The 22,275-nt window shown below is 38.0% G+C and overlaps 1 protein-coding gene across 3 annotated transcripts in view; it reads left to right on the top strand.

The window, feature by feature from the left end:
* The window catches only part of LOC583396 (cytospin-A), a 41,387-nt gene that overhangs the window by 9,162 nt on the left and 9,950 nt on the right, over positions 1-22,275 (top strand). The window contains exons 1-3 of one of the 3 annotated variants that reach the window (XM_011667678.2): positions 11,222-11,793; positions 19,009-21,492; positions 22,170-22,272. In XM_011667678.2, the coding sequence (XP_011665980.2) occupies positions 19,130-21,492; positions 22,170-22,272 (2,466 nt within the window). In that variant the 5' untranslated portion in view covers positions 11,222-11,793; positions 19,009-19,129. Of the gene's footprint in view, positions 1-11,221; positions 11,794-16,520; positions 16,621-19,008; positions 21,493-22,169; positions 22,273-22,275 lie in introns of those variants that run through there. The other 2 variants (XM_011667679.2, XM_783305.5) reach the window with 2 other exon arrangements.

The following is a 22,275-nucleotide window of genomic DNA, read 5'->3' as shown; positions in this document are numbered from 1 at the left end:
AACAGGGCCCCTATGCACATAGAAGATATTCTTTTTGAACTTTATTGTACAATTAAAAAAAGCTATCACATTTTATTATATTGTATTTTTTAAGCAGGGGATGATCCCTGATAAACCTCTGTGATTTTTTATCACCCCCTCTGCAGCGTCATTGTTTGTTTTTAGTGCTTTTATATTTGATTGTAATTTATATTGTCTTTTTACGAATCTTTGGAAATAAATGAAAATTGAACCCCAAATTATAGATCAGAGAACATATTGTTCATTTGGAACCCTGATTATACTAATGGGGTCATGATAACATATTGGGTATGAAAAACAGTTGATATTACTACAGTGTACTCTGCATTACATTTGAAATAAATTTTTAGTTGTACAGTTATTTCATCCATTTGCTGTAACAGCTCTTCATATTTGATAAAGCGGAGGGGACGAATGGGAAACTGAACAGAACATATCGGCAAAGGGAAATGGTACATGGTAAATTTAAATTTACTGTATGATGTACCTATCATCTAAATGTGAAATTCCAAGTAAATTCCAATGTACATGTTTGCATAAGGATAGCCTTTTGACGGTTTTCACACTGTTCCTTGCTTTTGACTGAGTATTAGAGTATTAGGTGATTAAGGGAATATGTACTGGTATCAGCCTTTGTATATTTACAATTTACAAAATTCTTCATTCATTGAGTTAGGAGCCTTTGACAAAACCTTATATCCCCAAATGCCATTAGGTATATTACCTCTTTATTATGAACATGGTCTGATTAGTAACTAATGAGTCATGTAACGATGTGACAGCATTGCACCCCTGCGCCAGCCCCCCCCCCCCCCCCGGAATTTGTTAACGTGCCAGATTAAATTATCTAAATAGAGCATGATAATATTTTCCAAAAAGCTTCAGCAACCGTCTTCCGAAGCCGGCATTTATTTTTTGCCTTTAATGAACAGCTGCTATGCTACAAGGCTATTAACTATAGCTCATGAATGCATCAATGCTATTTTGGACTGCTTTTTCAAGATGTACTACCCGGTATACAAAATTGAATGTCAAAATTGGGTATAAAATGTGACGAGAAGCAAGAATATATATGGGTTGAGATGGTATGGAATACCATTTGATAAAAAGTCCACTGCTTAGTTAATATAATGGTAAGTCATTTTATGGTTATTTATTTGGCAGTGCAAATTCAACAAATAAGTAAATTTAGTCCAGCTTTTAAATTTTGTAATACTTTTAATGAAAATGAATCTTGATCTTCCCTTTATAAAGAAGTAGTAATTTTTAACAATTTTCTTAGTATGATTGCAGTCAATTTGTTAACAACTCGGTGACTTCTGTGACCGTGTTAAAATCATCAATTGTACTATAAATTGAATGATAAAATTAAGGTCAATGCCCTTCTGGCTCTTAACAGACAATGTACATGTACATGTACTTGTAGATGTACTTACTTTCATTGACATACTGTATACGACTGAACACAGATTCCAGTTGACTCGTTGACAAGAGTTATTTTGACATACTGCAAGTATGTGTAAGCATTCATGCAAATCTATTGGCATGCATGTTTGGGCCATCAATTTTCTACTCCATTTTCGACAATATGTTTTGTTGGCTCTTCATACAGAGTGAAAAAGGAGTGCCCACTTGGTTTTCTAGAAGATTAAAGTGAATTTGCAGATCGACAGGTATCGATGTGTTGTGTTTTCGCTTACCTGTCCAAGTAATTTTCCTTGGGGGCGGGGGCCACCATTGGATAATCAAAATCATTTGGCAATTGCCCTAAATGGGTAAAGAAATAATTTGAATTCTTACACGAAAGAATGTAAACCAAAACAGCATTAAGCTTACAGCTAAAAGAAAAGAGAGAGTGAGCAGAAATGTTCATGTGTTGCGTTCACGTGGGAGGAAGCGATTACAATTTTACTATTAAAATTTTCAAGGCTTGGCAGTTAAAATACACCATCCTCAAGAGTGCAAATGCTTTTATTTTATAGTGGAAATTCGTTTTTAATGACTTTTACCGATGCAACTGAAACTGCTTTTGCTTGTACTTCACTGTACATGCACCATATGCCAAATCCATGAACATTAAATTGTATGAGAGACCTTGGAGTTCAAATAAACAATAGAGGTTCAGATGACTGTAGAATGTGGACTTTCTTTTTCATTTCTATTATTAACGTACATATAGTCCATGTTACTAACTTTTCATGTGGGATAATTGCCAATGGCCTAGTGAAAATAATGTAAAGTACTTGTAAGGGCTTGAAGTGTCTTTAACCACTGAAAGTACTTTTGAGTGGTGCACATGACAATTTGTTTACAAACTTGGTACAATGAGCTGGTGTGGTCCTCAGGTATCAAATGTCAGTCAGCTTTTGTTTATGTTTTCACCTCTTTGCCCAATGTCATATTCACTTGTCATGGAAACCTGACACTCCCTCACAAGCACCTTGTACATTACAATACAATGGCCTGAGTTGAGTGTCCTCCAAAACCATAATTAGAGCATTGTGTAAGTTGCAACACCTCAAATAAAGAACCTTGGCACTGATTATATATTTCTTTTTAGAATGACAATGGAAAAAAGAAATAAATTAGAATTTGTATTTTTGGGGGGCACTTGTCAATCAAAGACACTTTGAAATGGTTTATTAAAATATTTTATGATATTCTATCTATTTTACTGTGATTATTAAAACACTTTAAATTCATTTATGAAAACAATCTTCATATTATATTTATTCTTGGGAACCTACAAAAACAAGCTATGCTTTCCAGTAGGTTCCTGTTTCATTTAATAATTTTGAACTTACTTTGTCAACTATGTTCTTTATTACTAGTGCAAACAATTGATATGGAATGGAATAAATTCCAATCAATCAAAATGTCAGAGCATTCCTGTATATTACAGGTGTATGTACCCAGTGGGTATGAATCTCAGTGGCTCTACAGTACATGTGGAATACTGTAGGCATCTTTCACACATTAAACGGTGATACTGAATAGACTGATGATGATTTATGATGATTTATGATTTGTCATCCCAGTCTCAAATGAGATCCAGCTTATCCCCAGGATTACCCTTCCTCTTGAACTCTAGCCAATACCAACCTTCAGTCAGGAACGAAGCCAGTCCTAAAATATTCACCAACGTCCCAGGGGAGGGAGGAAGTGCCATCGATGTAAGCTATTTACAGCAAGTCAGAGATAGTAGACTAAGGTTTTGTCATTTAAAATCTCCCACCCTCTTTTTTTTTCTTCATGTGTTTCTTTCTTTCTTTAAGTTTTTACTTACTTATGTATTTATTTACTCACCTATTTATTTGTTTATTTATTGGTGTATTTATGTACTCACTTATTCATTGATTTATTTATATATTTGTATTTGTATTTGTATGGGGGGGGGTGGGGGTGGTTTAATAATTGTTTAACAATGCTCAGGGCTTTGTTGCAAGTTTCATATCTATAATAATAATACGCTAAGGCTCCGCGGGGGGCGCGACGTCTCCGCGAGCCTTTGTATTCTATTGTTTTTTAATGAGATCGCCGACCCAAGTTGGTGCGGCTATCTCCTCCTGAACCCTCCCCTCGGGGTACCCGTGCCCAGTGCCATCGTCCGCGGGAGAGTCTACTCTAGCGAATTGGCTATACTCCGCCCGAGGTCCTCCTCCGTGTCGACGTCCAGGGCGAAAACAGACGCGACATGCATAATGCAGGATATGCGTGACGACAGAGATACCTCATGGATATTCAACATGACATCCGTAGACACACGACCGATGACCATCCACTCACATTAAGTTGCGTATTAAATGCACGACGCACAGGCTCGGGCTTACCCGAGTAAAGCATCTTTCTATATATAGGATATCCTTTGTATAGTAGCTGCACAAGCCACAGAGATACACACAGAGCTTCCCGTCCACGTCCAAACTTAGGGACCTATTTCCATCATTATTGCCGCGATTTTTATATAGTTTTCATGAATGGAGGTATGACATCAAAGCTTATTTTGTGATTATTACGGCCATGCTACTAAATTTTGATTATCATTTTCTAAAGGAAAGTTTTCACAAGAAAACCATTGGACTGACAGTTCAGTCGCAAGCTGCCTTCAGTCAACACACAATGCAATGCTGCTGTGTGCGGTGTGTGAGTTGAAATGAGCTTGCAGGAAGCTCCTAACCGGCACCGCGCACCGTAGGCGTCCGACGCCTGCGGCGCCGGTGTTCGAGCTCTGGAGTTACGCTGTAGTGTGTGTGAGTTCACCTGAGCTGAGTCGAAGAGATTTGACACTTTGAAATTGTTATCTGTTGGTTTGCATCATTATTGCTGCGATTTCAATATAGTTTCGTGAATAGATTTACGAAACCTGAGCTTAGAATTAGTAAAAGTATTACTAATGTCTACGTTTTTAAACGACTGTCTGATTTTCTTGTGAAAATTTTACTTTGAAAAATGATTATCGAAATTCATGGTCAGAAATAATCACAATCTAGGGTCTATTATGTTACAGTTCTTGCATCAAATCAATGCATGAAAACTTAGTTATTGAACTAGAAAAATGTTTTTTTTTTTTAAATAGGCAATTATGAAGTAGGAAGCCTGAAACCTTGGCCTAGATCTACTAAACAAATCTCTACAAAGTGTAGGCCTATCTTTTTATGAATTAATGAAAAAGTAGCCCCAGAAAAAAGAGCCCCCGAAAGTTGAAAAAGTAGCCCCCGAAAAATTTCCCCAAAATTTGAAATGGAGCCGACCCGACATGAAAAACTTAATTTTTTGCCTGCGCCCCCCTCTAGAATCCCGCGGATTTCCGCGGGTACCGAGTTGAGTGTATATATTATATAGGCGTGGGGTCCACAGGTTTAAAGGGCCATAAACCCCCAAAAGCTCGGGGGTTACGTTCTTCAAAGTTGGGGGGGGGGGGGGGGAGATCAGATCGCAGCGAGTTGAGTGTATATATAATATAGGCGTGGGGTCCACGGGTTTCAAGGGGCCATAAACCCCCGAAAGCTCGGGGGTTTTAGGCGTTTAATTAAGGTCAGATGAGCATATTTTTAATACTTTATTTGTGACACTCGGGGTCACTAATTGGCAATACTTAGTGTTGCGTACCAACTACGCTGGCCTACGTTACTATATGCTGAGGGACGGAAAGGAGTACGCAAGGTGAACGAAAACAATTCAACATGTTTAATTTTTTTTCGCGTACTTTCGGCGTAGAAACTTGACGCAGAAAGTAAGCCTTTTTACGCAACAGTACGCTACCCTACGCCAGATCGACTAAGCAGTAAAAGCTTTCCACACAGTAAGCAACCATAAGCAAACCTGTACGCCAGCCTACGCATAACCTACGCAGGGACTTTTTTTCCCATTACTACGCAGCCGAATTTCTGCGTAGTCGGTACCCAAAATACGGAACTCTACGCAGTTCCAGAGGCTTAAAGAATAACTACCGGTACAATTGGATCGTTTTTTTAATTTTTTTATATAAGGCCAAATTAAAAAAAAAACATGTTTAGCGTCCTGTTTTTTTGAAAAATGGGAAGGAGGAGGCCCTTTTTTTTTTCTTTCAAAATGGCCGCTCCGTACATTTTTCCTGACATTCGAGCTATTTTTCAAGATGGCGGCCGACTATTTTTTTTTTTCTTTTTTAAAATCAGAAATACATTTTAGCGGTGCTTTTCATGTTTTTTTTCTTTCAAAAAAAAAAATGGGAGGCGGCCCCAAAAAGGAAGCAGGCGGGGACGCTGTTTTTTTTTCTATAAAAAAAAAATTCAAAAATAAAAAAAATTCAAAAAAAAAAAATAGGAGGCGGCCCCCAAAAAGGAAGCGAGCGGGGACGCTAAACATGTATATTTTTTTAATGGCCTGAAAGGAAAATAAAGTTCTTGGTGGTTTTAATTTAGACAGTCTCTATGCAGTCTCTATATATGTATTTACACCCCCCGCCCCCTCTAGAATCCCGCGGATTTCCGCGGGTCCTGCTAGTACTATCTAATAATACATTAGATTTTTACTCATGGAAAATGTTAAGACTAGTTCACACAACTACATAGTATGGTTTTAATAATCCTTTGCCTTAATAATCGAACCTAGTCCCCCAAATGGTAAGGAACTACATGTACATGTTTCTGGTATAAGTTACTGAAGAAAATGTGAAATGCAAAAAGTGAGTTGTCCTGTGTACATTAGACCTATAGGAACAATTTTGCCAAAAACTTGATCTAAAAGAGATAATAATTGAACAATTATGTAGAAATGTTTTGGTCCCAGTTGCTTTGTTTCACATATAGGCCACATATTTGGGTTCATGAGTTCATCCAGTGAAAAGGATTGAAACCGAGGGCAATTAACTATACATGTAAGATACTTCAAAATATTTTCAGGGGCAACCTTTTTGGCATACAAAATATGAAATTCACTCCTATGAACAAAAGCATATTTTCACCAAGTTCACTCTTTCTCTCCATTCTTCATTAGTACGTTGCCTCAGATTGAAGCTCTTCAAGTCACTCACCCTGACATACAAGTTTTTTTTATCGTTGTGACCCAATTCTCGGAGGTCAGATTTTCTGTCAAAGGTGAAGATAATCACAAAGATTTACTACCAGACAATGACAGTGTTCCTTCTGCCGAAGCTTTTTCTACTGAGTCTCTTTTTTTTCTTTATAATGGATCCAATCCTTCACAATAGATAATGAAAACATGTAAAATTAGGGTTGTACACCACAAATAACACACCTATCGGTACGTGTTGACACAAATTAATAACAGTGAGAACGATATGTCGGTGGATCATATGTGGTGTAGAATTGGGTTGTGGTTAGAATGCCTATAAAGGCAGATATAAATCATTGTGGAAAACTCAACTCGGGTAAACACACGTTTTAAATTGCACGATCGTCCACCAAGCAGGAGGTTCCAAACGGACTTGTTTTCCAGCAGGAGGAAACGGCTAAATGTTTGAGAGAAACTGTTTACTCCTTGTTTATTAGGCTGACGATTACAACAGGATCTAATACTTCAATTCTGAACATTCAGTGTAACATACATCTGTAAGTATACAGTAGTGTAGTTGTGAGAGACGCAAAATATCTTATATCGTACTTCAGGTTATAATACAATTTTTTTATTTGAGGGCCACATCTAAAGATGTATATTTCACAATTCACTCAAAATGTTCAGCATATTACTGCTGTACTTACATTTTTATATTAGTTGTATGTATATTTTTTCGCATTTTGAACCAAATAGGCGGTGTCACACAGAGGCCAAAAATCAGAATTTTAGTTATCCAGATTTTAGTTATCCTCTTAATTGCTGTCTGTCATCAGTTATCCCTTCAAAAATCCTCTAACGAAGCAAGAAAATTCTCCCTTAAAAGGATTTTTCAAGGGATTTTTTTAAGGGATTTTTCTGTGCGACACCGCCTAATGTATCAATTACTTTGCATTCACAGGAATTCTAATTGATTTTCTCTCAGAAATGTCATGTTTTTTTTCCTTCACTAGAGCTTTTTAGAAAAAAGTTCTACTGAACTCTTTGGAGCTTTTCTATAGCTTAAGTGTTCCCCACTTGTTTGCATTTTTTTCACTAATGGTACTTTTCAAAGAGGTGTTTTGACTTTCCCTTTCCTACCTCTTCCACCATGTGTAGACATGCATATTGAATGACCAGTTCATTGTCCAGTCGACCGCTGACTTTTGTCCTATGTAGCTGGCTAGACATACAGTAGGAGTGGGAGGCAGACAAATAACCGTATGGTTGAAGTACTTCCTTTTGGACAAAACCGATAGGGAAAAACATTTTAAGATAACAGTATTTTAGGAGAAAAACTGAAATGTACATGCTTGAGTCCAAATGTGGCTCACTTTTATTAAGTGTGTATTTTACATTTGTAGGTCTGTACTCTGTTTTATAAACCAGACAGTTGTGTAGCCCTTGTATTCTAGATTTATATACACAGTTGATGTAGAATAGATTTGTCTCAAGCCAAATTATAAGTTTAATATGATAATATTGATAATAATAATAACAACAACAGCTTAATCAGCAACTACAACATCATCATGAATAACATTTATTATTTAGAAGCACTACAAACAAAAAGTACCATAGCGCTTACAAACTCGCAGAATTTTGATATGGATACCACTTTTAGGATACCGGTATTGTTTAAAACCACATGTCGCACTCTTTTACTTCATGCCACAAGCCTTTTACTTCTAGGAAAAGAACTTTAATTAACAGTAATATCCATCTAGACCTTTATAATATTTCCATCCATTTGTTAAATATTTGACCATGTTAAAGTGTTTGTGGTTTTAATATATTTTATTACATCATTGCATTGCTTCTAGTAATATTCAAAAATAAATTGTTGATGTTTTTTAATGTTATTTTTAAGGTTTATTTTCTACTTGGTAAACCTTAAAAAATGCATGTAGGTGTCTAACAACAAATCGACCACAGATGATGAAATATGTACAGTGTACATGTACTTTATTATTTCCATTGTGGCTTCCCATTCAGTCTCCATAAAAACAAAATTGCCTAGCAATTACCAACGCTTGGGTCAAAATATGTTTGATCAGCATTTATGAGTGTTTGCATAATATCAGATAGGGAAACGGGTAGTATGGTAATGATGATAACAAGTATTTCATATTAATATCATTAAAAAACCCATACAGTCAGGTTGGAGGCTTAGTTTTAGTTGGACACTAAATTTAAATGTAGAATTCTGGCAGAGAGAGTGGAAATTAATGGAATGACCTAGATAGTTCCTTAGAATGTTTATGAAACGATGTGAGAATTTCAAAATATGAGGCAGGGTTTGCAGACATACATGCCATAGAGCTCTACAAAAAAGTAGCATTTATATTACGGAATGAATCTTATTCTTGAGGCAGATCAAGAAGTCTGCACCAATTGCGGATCATGAGATGGCGACAGCATGTGCATACATGTATTTACTTTAATAGTATGGACTGAATCCAGATTTACTCCTCTTCTACCCCTAATAAGAATATCTCTTCAGACAGAACTGGTGCAAATTATATGAACAGGGCTTAGCGGCTATGATGGTAACGTGTTACGTTACATGAAGCACATCTTTAAAGCTGAACTTTCCACTTACACGTATCAAGGGGGGTGAAAGCACCCTGCCCAGTAGTTGCTGGTGTGAGAACACATCCTACTAGCCTCAGACTGAACTGGTGTGAATTATGTGAACAAGGCCTACCGTCTACTATAATAATGTAATGTGTTACGTGAAGCAGATCTTTAATTCTGAACTTACCACTTACACATATCAAAGAGGATGAAAGCACTCTGCCCAGTAACTGCTGGTGTGAGAACACATCCTACTAGCCTCAGACTGAACCGATGTGAATTACTGTATGTGAACAGGGCCTACCCTCTACTACAGTAATGTAATGTGTTACATGAAGTAGATCTAGTTTAATTCTGAACTTCCCACTTGTATAAAGGGGAATGGAAGAACCTTGCCCAGTAGCTGCTGGTATGAGAACACACCCTACTAGCCTCAGATTGAACCGATGTGATTTATGTGAACGGGGCCTACCGTCTATGACAGCAGTGTGTTACGTTACAGAATTATGTGAACAGGGCCTATCGTCTACTATAGTAATGTAATGCGTTACATAAAGCAGATCTTTAATTCTGAACTTCCCAAGAGTGAAAGTACTCCACCCAGTAGCTGCTGGGACAGGAAAGAATGTCAGAGTCCAAAATTTCCCGTGGATCAACTCAAAATATGTCAATTATCATTCCATAAATAGCCGTCGGGTATAGAAGGATGGAAATAGGAGGAAAATGATGATAGCAGATATGGATTAGTTTTGAATCTAGACGGCCATGAGTCTGCTAATGGGAACTGAAATACCATTGCTCAAGAAGTTCATACTTTATATCTGGTACAAACTGCAATACATTTTCAAGTTGCACACAAATTTACTTTTTTGGTACCATCTACATGTTTGTTCCTTCATACAATATTGAAAGTGAAAATTATATTTTTTGAAGGCTACATATATTTCGAAGCCAAATAGGATATGATTTTGCATGTCCACATATACATGTATGTTATGCATTAAAATCCCTTGCCAGAAATTCCTTGTTTTGATAAAAATAAAAATTGAAGAAAAAAAAAACATACATTTTTCATAACTTATTGTGTGTACATGTATATATTGGAAGCAAAACATTTCATATGGGGTTCTTGAAGAAAAAAAAATGCAAGGAGGGGGTGGGCTAACCATCCCTATCCTTTTTCCAACCCTAAAGTATATTGTGTAGAAGGAACAGGACAAAGCATCAGTGATTCCACAATTAGGTGCAGGTGTGCCTTGGCAAGACTGCTGTTGTTACCTCTGATCTTGACGGGTCAATAGTGGGTCACATTTTTTACAGACTAGGAGAAAAATAACCAGGCTTTACAGAGATTTTTCTCCTCTGAAAGGGGGGGGGGGGGGGGCTTACAACCTCCTCTATTTATTCCACCCCTTCCCCCATCCAGTGTAAAAAATATTTACCTGTGAGAGCTCTTTTAAGATTTAAAGTTCAATTTTCTAACAGTGGTATTAAAATACCAGAGCTCTTTATCAGTTTACAAGAGCACTTTACGAGCTTTTATGAGCTCCCATAATTTTTGTTTTGTTCACTGCAGAGCAGAAAGAACAAGGAAAACTGTCAGTGCTTCTTCAACTAGGTTCAGGCGTGCGTAGCCTAGGCAAGACTGCTCTTACCACTGCTGCTGGTACCCTCTGATCTTGATGGGTTAGTACTAGGTCACATTTTTCCTGAGTAGAATAATAATAATCAGGCTTGACACCAGGGAGTCCCCATGGATGACTAACACTCCATAGTCTTGGCTCAAGACTGAGAGATCAATTTTGCTGATCTTTTTATTAAAAAAAAACTAAATTTTCAAGGAAAACCATTTTCAGAGTCGATTTCAGTAGAAGTACGCAAGTCACTCTTATTTGAGTGGGGTCTACAAAAACATTTGTATGTTTGAGAGGAACAGTATGTGATTTGCTGGAAGTAGGCCTTCCTGACAGTCAATAACACTACCGGTACATTTGTTCATGTCAGTTTAATGTACCTGTACTTTCATGTGAATTACATATTTGATGCTAAAGAATATGGTAATGATCCTGAACCAAAAACCAATATGTAGATATAATCAAACTGAAAAGAACTTACCGTGTTGCAATGAGAACATTAGCATATATTTTTCCCTGAAAAAAATAACTACCATTAACCTTGGGGCAATGAGAATATTATTGGCTTATTATAGTTTTTTCCAGAAATTCACCTGAACAATTCTTATCTTTTTTTACTGGGATCATTATGTTTTGGGATAATTCAGCTGGTGGGGTTTGCAGCATATTGCGGCCCATTACAATAATAGCTAGCATGATTCCACAAAAAATGTTATGATGGATAGCGTGAGGGCCGTATGCTACATCATGTATACAACTGCAGGTGAATTTGCCTTGAAACACGTCTCAGGCTTGAAGAGCAGCCATCGCACCATCTTAATTCCTTCCAACTGTGATCCGTAGAGTAATTCCTCTTATTGCCGGGTTCCTTTGCCTCACGGGGAGGTCCTCTGTATTAAAGTGGATTAGTTGAACAGCTCTTAGCCTCTTAGCTAGGCCACTTGCATTACACTTGTACTTGGGCATACAGTTTCATACATACAGGAGCTTGCATACAGGTACCAAGGGCAGACTGCCGTTGTGACTTGTGAGTATACTTTAGTAGGTGTATTAAGATAAATTTGTTAGAACATTTCAGAGTTTACTTGACATGAAGGCCTACTAGATGTACATTTTTGTAAGTCATTTTTTCTGCATTTTGTTCAGAAAGAATACCAGAATATAGTGTATATACAACCTACAGAATAATTTCTATGACATTGACCTCTAGGCTATGCACCTGTCATTTTCATATGAATTCACAAAATGTAAAACCTCACCCCAAAAAGGAGTAAAAATGTATCTTTGTATGTTAGGATCAAGGCAAATCCTTTTTATGCGCTGCTACAAAGTTTATATTTTGATGCTGTCTGTTTATAGCCAGAAAGGCATTGCATCTGTGTAAACGTATAGGAGCTGATTCCCTTCTGGCTCTCAACAGACAATTTCATTGAAGTGTGTTTAAATGTTGCTACGGCTTTCATCAATTTCTTGTATGCAAGAAGGTTACTTGTACACTTGTGCGTATATATCTACATGGGTGTGTTTTGGCATTGATAAAATTGAAAGAAAATATTAACTGGCCTGTAATGAGAATCGATTGAATTGATAAACGGTGTGTTCTTTCACTATAAACAGGATGGCATCTTTGTTTCATTTTAACCAGTATTTAATGCAGCATACAGTTAATTTAGGAATTACTCATCAGTATACTTGTGTGTATACATGGGTGTGTTTCGGCATTGACAAAATTGAAAGAAAATATTAACTGGCCAAAAATTAGAATCAATTGAATTGATAACGGTGTGTTCTTTCAATATTAACCGGATGGTATCTTTGTTTCACTTTAACCAGTGATGTAGCGTATCTGTAATTTAGGAATCGCTCATTAGTTGGCTGACCCTTGAAAGCAAAGCCTTTGAAATTCATGCATACATATCGTCGCTGTTTTCACGAAGTGACGGTAATGAAAAAAAAATGCATTCACTTTGCGTTACGATTTTCCTCACTACCGTCACTTCGTGAAAACAAGGACGATATAATGTGTGTGATGGCTCCTCTCGGAGACCTCTGTTCTACATGTGAACACTGGACGCATTGCCAAACAGAGAGCTGTGGAGAAATCAATAATCAGCTCTCATTATGAAATATTCTTCTACCCCTGTGATTTATACTGGATCAACGTTAACTGCAAGATCAAATGCCTCTACCTACTCACAAAGGGTTGTAAAATCAAATGTACATTACATTTGTAATATACATAAAAGTGCTGCTGTGGTTCGTGTTATGATTGACTTACGTAACGGCATATAACATAATAATATAATTATTTGACTCACTTAATTTAATTGTTTTAATAATAGCATGGGTGTCATAAAAAGGGTATGTGGGGATGTAACACCCCCATTCTAAATTATCTGTCAACAGTCAACCAATCATGAATTGTCAGAGTCTTTTCTGCAAATCTTAAGAAAGAGTCACTCCCCCCTCCCCCCCCCCCCCAATTCTCCTTGTTGATTGTCAGACAATTTTGTGAATTTGGACTGACATGATCGATATACATTATAAACAGGGTTCTAAGAACACAGATGGTATGATTTAGAGGATTTTTCTTTCCTGTACAAAAAATCTAGTGCCTCTAACGCAGTTTGGCATGGTAATACAATACATTAGCCATAGCCATAGGTGATCAAGTGTTTAATATATTCCAAATTCTTGTTGTCATTCCGCGTGCTAAATCCTCTTCCTCTTTTTGGCAAGATTTGAGCTCAGAGGTGTTGTACCTCCTTCTCAATGTAATCAGATTAAATGCAATAAAATCCCTCTTCTGTATGGAGATCAGCTTAGGAAGGCCATGAACACAATAGAAAGAACAAATGCAAGATTATCATAAATACTACTACACAATGTAGACATTTGTGGTCGGACCTACAGTATATCTAATTCTCTCCGATTGTAGTACAGGACTTTTTTTCAGAATGAGGTGAATCTGAGCTTAATATGATCCCTACACTCCTTTTCATGTGCAAAAAGAAAGTGAGACATTATTATGCTGATACTGAGATATGTACTGTACATGTAGGCCTATATTGTTCCTCTCATAATTTTATACATGCTGCTAACGATTTTCAATTGTTTAATTTCGATGATTAAATGTTATAATGGTTCTTTTTTCTTTTCTTTTTTTTCCTCCAATTGTTATGGCAGTAGCAATACTGAAAAACAGTGATCTTAATGTGTTTGAGTTATTCTCTATGAAACAAAAAGCATGTAATTGAAATGATTTTTACCATGGAACATATTTTGATAATTCTAGAACAAAAAAGGTCTCTTGCACTTGTGCATTTTTCTCAAGGTCATGTATAGAATTACTTTTAGAATCACTTCATATTTTATGACACATATTTTATATTTTAAGTGTTCATGTAATTTCACCCACTAGATTGTATTTTGATACAGTTGTAACTGATTATTAAGTAAATAAATACTGCTAATCACCAGATGCAATCTTTGTTGGTGATTCAGAATAGCAAACATTGCTGATATTATATTGATTTGCTTGCAACACATGACACATGCACTTACAGCAAACATTGCTCAGCTCAGCCGTAGTCACAAGTGAGAGATCATGTGTACTCTGTGTGATAAATTCACTTTCACTTTTGCTTTCAACAGTAATGTAATGATTATCAACTTTCAAAGTGTCATGCATGTAATAAAGTTAATGATCATTAATTGTAAGCGTGATCATAAAGACTTTCAATATCAATAGCCTTGTCCTTCACCTTTTGAAAAGTGCAAACATTACAGCAACATATTATGTGATCCAAATTTGATATCTAAAGGCTATACGATTAGGGTATTAAAATTGCCCCCCCCCCCCCACCGCCCTGTAGTTGATTTCTTGAAAGTCTTTTACAATCGTGTAATAGTATTATGATTGTGATGCCCCCTGCTATGTTGGCTGTTAGAGACTGTGTTTTCTTCTTGGATTATCACATTTATGATTGTATGTGTAGAGTATTCATATGTAGGATGTCTATCTGTTGAGAGCCAGAAGAGCGTTAATTCATATCATACACAGCGTTAACGCCCTTATGTCTCCTCAGCTGACAAATTCTTCTGTATCTCTTCCTTTTAGAGGTACAAGACCCAAGTAATAACAGAAGAACAATAATTTCCTTGGTAACAACTGTGTTCCATAAAATGCCCTAACATACTGGTACAGTCAAACCTGCTTTAGTGACCACCTGTCTACAAAGACCACATTTCTTGTCTCCCTTGGGTAGTCTTTATAGACAGGTTGTACTGTAATAAAAAAAGGTGATGGGACATTATCAAGATGTCTTTAATTTTAAAACAGTACAATATATGACAACCTTTAAAGTTCTGCAAGTTCTGTGATGATATGAATAGTATAGCTAAAAAGGAAAGGTCCTCAGTGTGTGAAAACAGATGTCATAACGATATGCAGCTTAGTGATAAATGTTCTCTCTGATAAAGTTAATCAAATTTAAAAGGTCTTTCCTCAGATCTGTCCTCACTTGTCTGTACACAGTTCTCGGATGAATAATGACTGTTTTCAAATACTTTAGGGATAATTGACAATGAAGAATGAAAACTTTCACTTCAGTACTTTTTCAAGGTATAAATGTAAAGGTCTCTTACCTCATGTAGCATTGTTATATTTTTGGCACAATAAATGTAGTTACAGTTTGTATCGGAAACCTTCCAAATTTCACTACAAACCTTAACTGATTACTGTAGTAGTATGGAACATATATCCCTTTTTAAAAGGATTTAGCACTTTCTATAGAAGTTGTGATTCTTTTTCTGAGTTATAAGTTTTTAATGTTTTGTGGTATGTATGGAATGTGTGCAATCATTGAAGGTCTTTTTGCAAGTCATTTAAGTACTAGTAGATAGCTACAATTTACTGGTGACTGGCTATATCATCCTCTTTTGAGGCTTGGTGTACATTTTGTCTCTCTTTGTTTTTTTTTCTGTCCAATACTTTTATTATTTGTTTCTATCTTGTTGGGCTATATTTTTGTACCTCCCCTCATTTTCATTTCAGTTTTATTTCCTCACCTCTCATCATTGCTCTCTCTTTCACTCTCTCACAGTCTCCTAGTGTAAAATAGGAACTATTTTTCAGGAGAGGATTTTTGAATTTGCAAGCTACTCATGTAAGAAGTGAAATTTCTTTGCCATATATTTCCTGTCTTTAAAAAAAAAAAACCAGAACAAAAATTAGACCTCTTACAATATTAGATTTTCCAGAGTAAGTTGGAAGAGCATGTGAGGTCACAGCTCCTGTTCATATTTTCTCTGCCATCTCATTATTTCTCTCTCTCTCTCTCTCTCTGCTTCTTTCCCTTTTTCTCTCTCCCTCTTTCTCACTCCCTCTTTCTCACTCTCTCTCTCTATTCCTATATATCTCTCTTCCTCTTCCTCTTTCATCCTCTCTCATTTTCTCCCCACTTTCCCTCACCCTCTCTTCCTCTTTGTCCCCCCCCCCCCTTCTCTCACTCTCTCTCTCTTTCTTCTCTCTCTCATCCTTTCTTGTTCTCTCTCTCTCTCTCTCTCTCTCTCTCCCTATTCCTATCTCTCTCTCTCTCCCTCCCTATTCCTCATCCTGTCTCATTTTCTCCCCTCTTCCCCCCCCCCCCTCTCTCTCTCTCTCTTTCTTGTTATCTCTATCTCTCTCTAGTCTCTCTCTCTCTCTCTCTCTTTTCATCTGTTAATCTTTAGTTACAGTACATGGCTGCCTGCTGATTGAACTACATCTCTGCAGAACATTGAGGAATCTGCCTAAATTAAGACATCTCCTGGGGAATTAGTTAACCTTTCCGTAAATCCTGAACCTAAGGATGTGAGTGTCTGCGTGTAGTTAACAGGTGAAATGAGGGCTTCTGTCAAATGTTACGGCAGAGATTGCATGAGACAGGCGTGAAATCAACGTCGTTAGCTATCATAATACTTGACGATTACAAATTTTATTCTGAGAGTCTGTAGGAGTCATGGTTATGATTTAAAGATGTGAATAGTTCAGAAATTGAACTTTAAGTATCCATTTTGTGCTTTTGATTTCCATGCACAATTCTGTGGGTCTGTGAACCAGGAAACAGGAGCGTTGTCTCAGCTTCTTAAAAATTCAATATTTCTATGGCTCTACAGGAATGTTTCCTCTTTGAATATAACCATATTCCCTTCTGTACCACCAAATATTAGAACAATTGCTATGAATTCACAATTGGAAATTAACATCTTAAGTACATGCACCTACTGGTAGATTGTATTTCTGTTTTAGGAATAAAAAAACATAGCCATTTTCTAAATACATTTGTTCAAATCTCATGCTCATGAATTTGAATGAATTTACAATAAAGAGTATGTATTTAGGGTGCTAAATTTGAGCGAAATTAATTCAATGTATTGCGAAAGTGCATCATGATGAACACGTTTGTTATGCTCATTCAGTGATTGCTTGGAGACTATCGAAGCTTCAAGATAGAATTGAAACTAGATTAGAAGACCTTACTCCTTTGGGGAGGGTTCATAACGAAAGAGCTTTTCCCCTTCAGACTTGGATACTCCACCCTTTTTATTGCTCATATTATTAGAATCGGATTAAATTTTTCATTTATTGAGTTAATTGATTGCATCCCAGGGAGTATACAGCTTTATGAGGAATCTGTCTATTTCTGTTATTTTTCCTGCCACATGGTCGCATTCCATAAGTTTTATATTTTTCAATATCATAAGTAAGACACTGCCCTATTTACAAGAAAATCAGATATTGCATTCCCCCACATTAGTTGAAAATTATTGTAACAGGAACTTAAAACTCTGTAACAAGCAATTTTTATATACCAAACTATTGGAATAATATTATAATCCAATTGATACCACAGACTAAAATAGGCCATTTTCTTAATGTAATAAAAGTGAATGCACAAATCTTTGTTGAAAAGTGCCTCATACATGTATCTAACGATATGGCTTGTCCTACCTCACAACATGTAACATGTGCAATTCACATTTGAAATACAATCATTTGTAACATGGCTCTTAACAAAGATTTATGCATGAAATTTGATTACGAAAATGGCCTATAACTTACCGTAATTATTTGCACCATTTCCCCTCTCTTACAAGTATGATTGTGAGAAATTTGTCTTTCACATTTGCAAAGGATTGTCCAACTCATTGTTTGTGATAGATGTTCTTGAAAGATTATCTACTCAGTCCTGTACTCCAAGGCAATACCCCAATCTTATTGAAACACACTTGAAATTACTTGGTTACTTCTCAGATTGAAGAACTGAGATGAATATTGACACCCTGAAATTCTATTCCTAGAAAAAATGACCACGCACCGCTGAACTTGCTGGAGGACATTTATACTTTGGGATGACTAACATTCATGCCTAGGAATGTTGTATCATTTACATTGTATCCTCTGTTTGGAGCCAGAAGGGCGTTCACTCATTCACCTTAACACAGAGTTAACGCCCCTGTGGCTAAAAACACACGAGATCATCATGTACCCAAGGGTCTTACAAGGGTTAAGTTGGCTATGTGTGTGGTACCGGTACTCAAACAGAAGAGACTCAATTTCACTATTAAAGAAATTGCTCTTCCTTAGCGTCTTGCGACTATTCTCCTTTACAACTTGTATGCCCCCTCCCCTACAGAGCTTATCAAAATGACAAGCTTCCAATGTGAATTGCAACTTTCAATAAGAATAATATTTTTACTCTTGGGATCCCGAACAATGCCCCATTTTGCTTTTTCCTGCTGTGAATAGGAATCATGCATTAAACATTGGCATGGGGGTTGAAGAAAGGCAAAGAGATACACGTGGACTTAATACTAGGAGTTTGGTAGTTTGCTGTAATTTTGCCAGAAATCCATGTATGTGGGACAGTGTTTCTGAATCCCTTTTGAGTTTTGTGAATTGAAAGTAATTGCAGTTCGATAATGTAATATGGAGGTAATTCCATCTTGAAGTTCATATTCAACTTTTTTTGTCTTATACTCAAGAAGTGTGTAGATGATACGAGTGAATGAATTCTAAAACTTCATTTGTTACTCTATTCTCTTCTGCTTTACTGTTGTTCTTATTAACATTTGGTATTTTGGTAGGAATACACATGTTTTTTTAAAGCTGTATACTTCTTCTTAGACTCGATTTTTTTTGGATAGATTGTGAAATTCCTTGTATTTATGGATTTGCTATCTTTTTTCTCTTTTGCAGGACATCTGAAGACATGCATAGCAGATGTTAAAGATGCAGCTATAGCTTGAGAAAAGACTTGACAAGAGTCTTCAATCAAAGGCCTTTACATTCTGCAGAGGAATTCTCAACATTGGCTTCGATGCAGAATACGCCATCATCCACAATGACTCAGGCACCGTTGAAGAACGATGCCAACCAGCAGGGCTGGAATGAGATCCAGGAACTACTCCAGCAGACCCAGCAGGAGAACCACTTCATGAGGCAACAGATGGAGATCCTACGCCATGAGAACCGTGTCCTCAAAGACCGCATGAAGACCATCGATTCAGACACGCAGGTCTCCAAGACGGACAGCGAGAAGGCCATTCTCCTGGGGCTGGACGGGAACTCTGGTCTGGAGGAGCGTGTGCAAGGTGGCGCGGCGGAAGCCGTGGAGGAATCATCCACGAGGGATTCATCTTACATAATAGCTGACCACACCGGAGAGCTAGTCCTACCTGGCTTTCCGTCGTCCTCATCAGATGGTTCGGTGGTTCTTCCGGATGAGCCATCGAACATGTCTGATGGCAATTGGGATATTCTGAGCAGCGATGGGGAAGGATCGATGGCAAACCTGCATGACAGGATCCTTCAGATGGAGGAAAACCATTACACTGTCAATGAGGAGTTGCAAGCAACGCTTCAAGAACTCAAAGACCTTCAGGATCAGGTGACAGACCTCACCTTAGACACAGATAAACTCAGTGAGGAGAAGTCAATGATCATTGAAGCCCTCTATAGGCAAATGTCCAAAACAGAGAAAATGAATATGGTTGTACAGCATTTCAAAGGTATATGTGATGAGCAAAAAATAGATTATAATTTGGAGGAATTAAACGACTCTTCTCCAAGAACTGCTGTGTCAGACCAGGCTTCAGGAATGGCCAGAAGTAAAGAAGAGCAGGAGAAGCTGACAATTCTTTTAAAGGAACACAATAGTGAGATTCAGTCAGAAGTCGATAAGCTCAAGTACCAACTCCTGGAGATGGAGGGCATGCTTAGAGGTGCTCTCGCTGCAAGGAAATCTCTAGAACAAGAGATAACTGTTTTTAAGGGCAAGTTGTCCAGTTTGGAAGTTGAGCGTGAGAAGGGCGAAACCCTTTTGAGGGCTGAAAAGGACAAAATAAATCAGCTGTTTCGGTACTCGGACCCTAAGGGGATCTTGGACCTTCCCCAGTTGTTGGAAGATGGAAGACTGAAAACGGACACAGCAGAATCGAGGTGTGAGGAGCTTGCACGTGCCTTGGAAGAAAGCAATAACCATGCAGAGAAACTCCAGGAAGAGTTGGAGAGGATAGAGGATGAGTTTGAATCCAGTAAGAATCATTTTGAAGAACAGGTTGAGAGGTATCAGGTCATGATTCGCGAGCTCGACACCGAGAAAGCAGAACTGGAAACGGAATTGATTAATCTCAAGGAAACGGTGATAGAGTTGGAGGAGACTGTAGAGCGGCAAGAATACGATAAGCAACAGCATCTGAGCACTATTGCTGACCTTAACCAGGCAGTGCAGACCCTGCGGGAAGAGAAGCAAAATATGGGTAGGGATCTGATCGACCTGAAGCGTACAAGTGCCCGCGATTCAGAAGAATGGGTGCAGTTCCAGCGGGATCTGCAGAAGGCTGTGGTGATTGCCAACGATTACCGCAACGAAGCTCAAAACGAGGTCAAAATGCTAGAGAAGGACAAAGGGGAGCTTCATGACCAGATCAAAAGCCTGTCCGCTGAAGTGGAGAGGCTGCGTAAGATTGAAAGGACGCTTAAACCCCCTACCCCGACTTCTCCAGCCCCTCCCCGCAGCACTCCTACAGAGAATGAGATCCGCCAGAGGATGCAGGCCATCATGAAATCCTCAGAGAAGGACATTGTCCGTGGTAGCACTTCTCGTAAAACACTCAGTAACGGGAAAGTCTCGGTGAAGAATATCATCAAGAGCCTGGAGAACAATGCTGGTGCAGATGCACCTAAGGCTCCTACGAGTCCCACAGGGACCTCCCCTGTCCCCATGAACTTCACCAGCAACACCAGGCCTCCAATGGAGAGGCGGAACACCACCATAGCAATAACCAAGAGTATGAACTCTAAACCTCTATACACCAGAAGAGCTACCACGACCATCATCACCACCCACGACGCTCAGAAGCTGTCAATGTCTACCTCCGGTCGGGCCATCGATGACAGCATGATTGGGCGCTCCAGGTCCCAACCGTCGAATCGCAACGAAGCACGGCAGATGATTGGAGATGCCCTTACCAGGAGTAGAGACTTCTCGACCAGACGCTCAACACCCAGCGGTAGAGACACCAGTGAGTCGCCAACCGCGAGAAGGGCTAAATCTCTTTGCAACGAACCCATCTCGTCGGGGCGCAGGTCATCGTCGTCGTCATCGTTGAGGGACTCCTGTGATTCACCCACACCTAGAGACTCAGTAGGAAACCAGTCACCAACTGCCAGGAAGACAACGTAGGTTTATTTTATAGTTGTATTGGCAGAATCACAGTACTAGATCTGTTTGCAATTGATATAGTAGTTTTTGCATCATTTCAACCTATACATCTATCATCCCTTCCTCGAAATGAATGTGAGTTGTCTTACTCAGAGTTCAGTAAATTGCTAAATTGTCAGAAAGGAAAAAAAAAAAAATCTTCAAAAGATAGTACAAAGTGATGTTGCAATAAATAAATTCAAAACATAGGCAAAGTCAATCACTATTATTCACCTACCACTTTTATTTTCATTTTGAGCTTTGTGTTAATTTTCAATAGTTCTTTGAGCCTAATGTTGGTGATACACTTTAAAAGTTTGTGAATTGTTCTAGTAAATTCACATGTAACTATGATCTATTTCCCCTCCTGACTCAAACAATTGATATCGAGGGGTCAGTGACACAAAGACATAACTCCATTTCGAGAAAAAGTGGTTTATGTGTCACTGAGCACTTGGGCCTTAAGGAGTTAAGTCTATGTTTCACTAGCCATTGACTTCAATGGGGTGTTGGATGGAGTTAAGTCTTTGTGTTTTCTGGAAAGCCCACCTTTTTCTGAACATTTTTATATCAAATACTCATTTTGGCAAAAAATGGATTTACGTCTTTGTGTCACCGAACCCTCAAGTTTATATTTTGATGTTCTTTTCTGCAGGGAGGGAGTAGACCCTTTGTCTATGCTAGTCAAATATGAAGGAGGTGGTTCCAAGAGAAATGCCTTACTCAAATGGTGCCAGGCTAGGACACATGGCTATAAGGTA

The sequence above is a fragment of the Strongylocentrotus purpuratus genome, unplaced genomic scaffold (genome assembly GCF_000002235.5).
Source record: "Strongylocentrotus purpuratus isolate Spur 01 unplaced genomic scaffold, Spur_5.0 spur5_scaffold_2, whole genome shotgun sequence".
Lineage (NCBI taxonomy): Eukaryota > Metazoa > Echinodermata > Echinoidea > Camarodonta > Strongylocentrotidae > Strongylocentrotus > Strongylocentrotus purpuratus.
The sequence above is the reverse complement of the archived record's forward strand: the minus strand, read 5'-3'. Positions and strand labels throughout refer to the sequence as shown.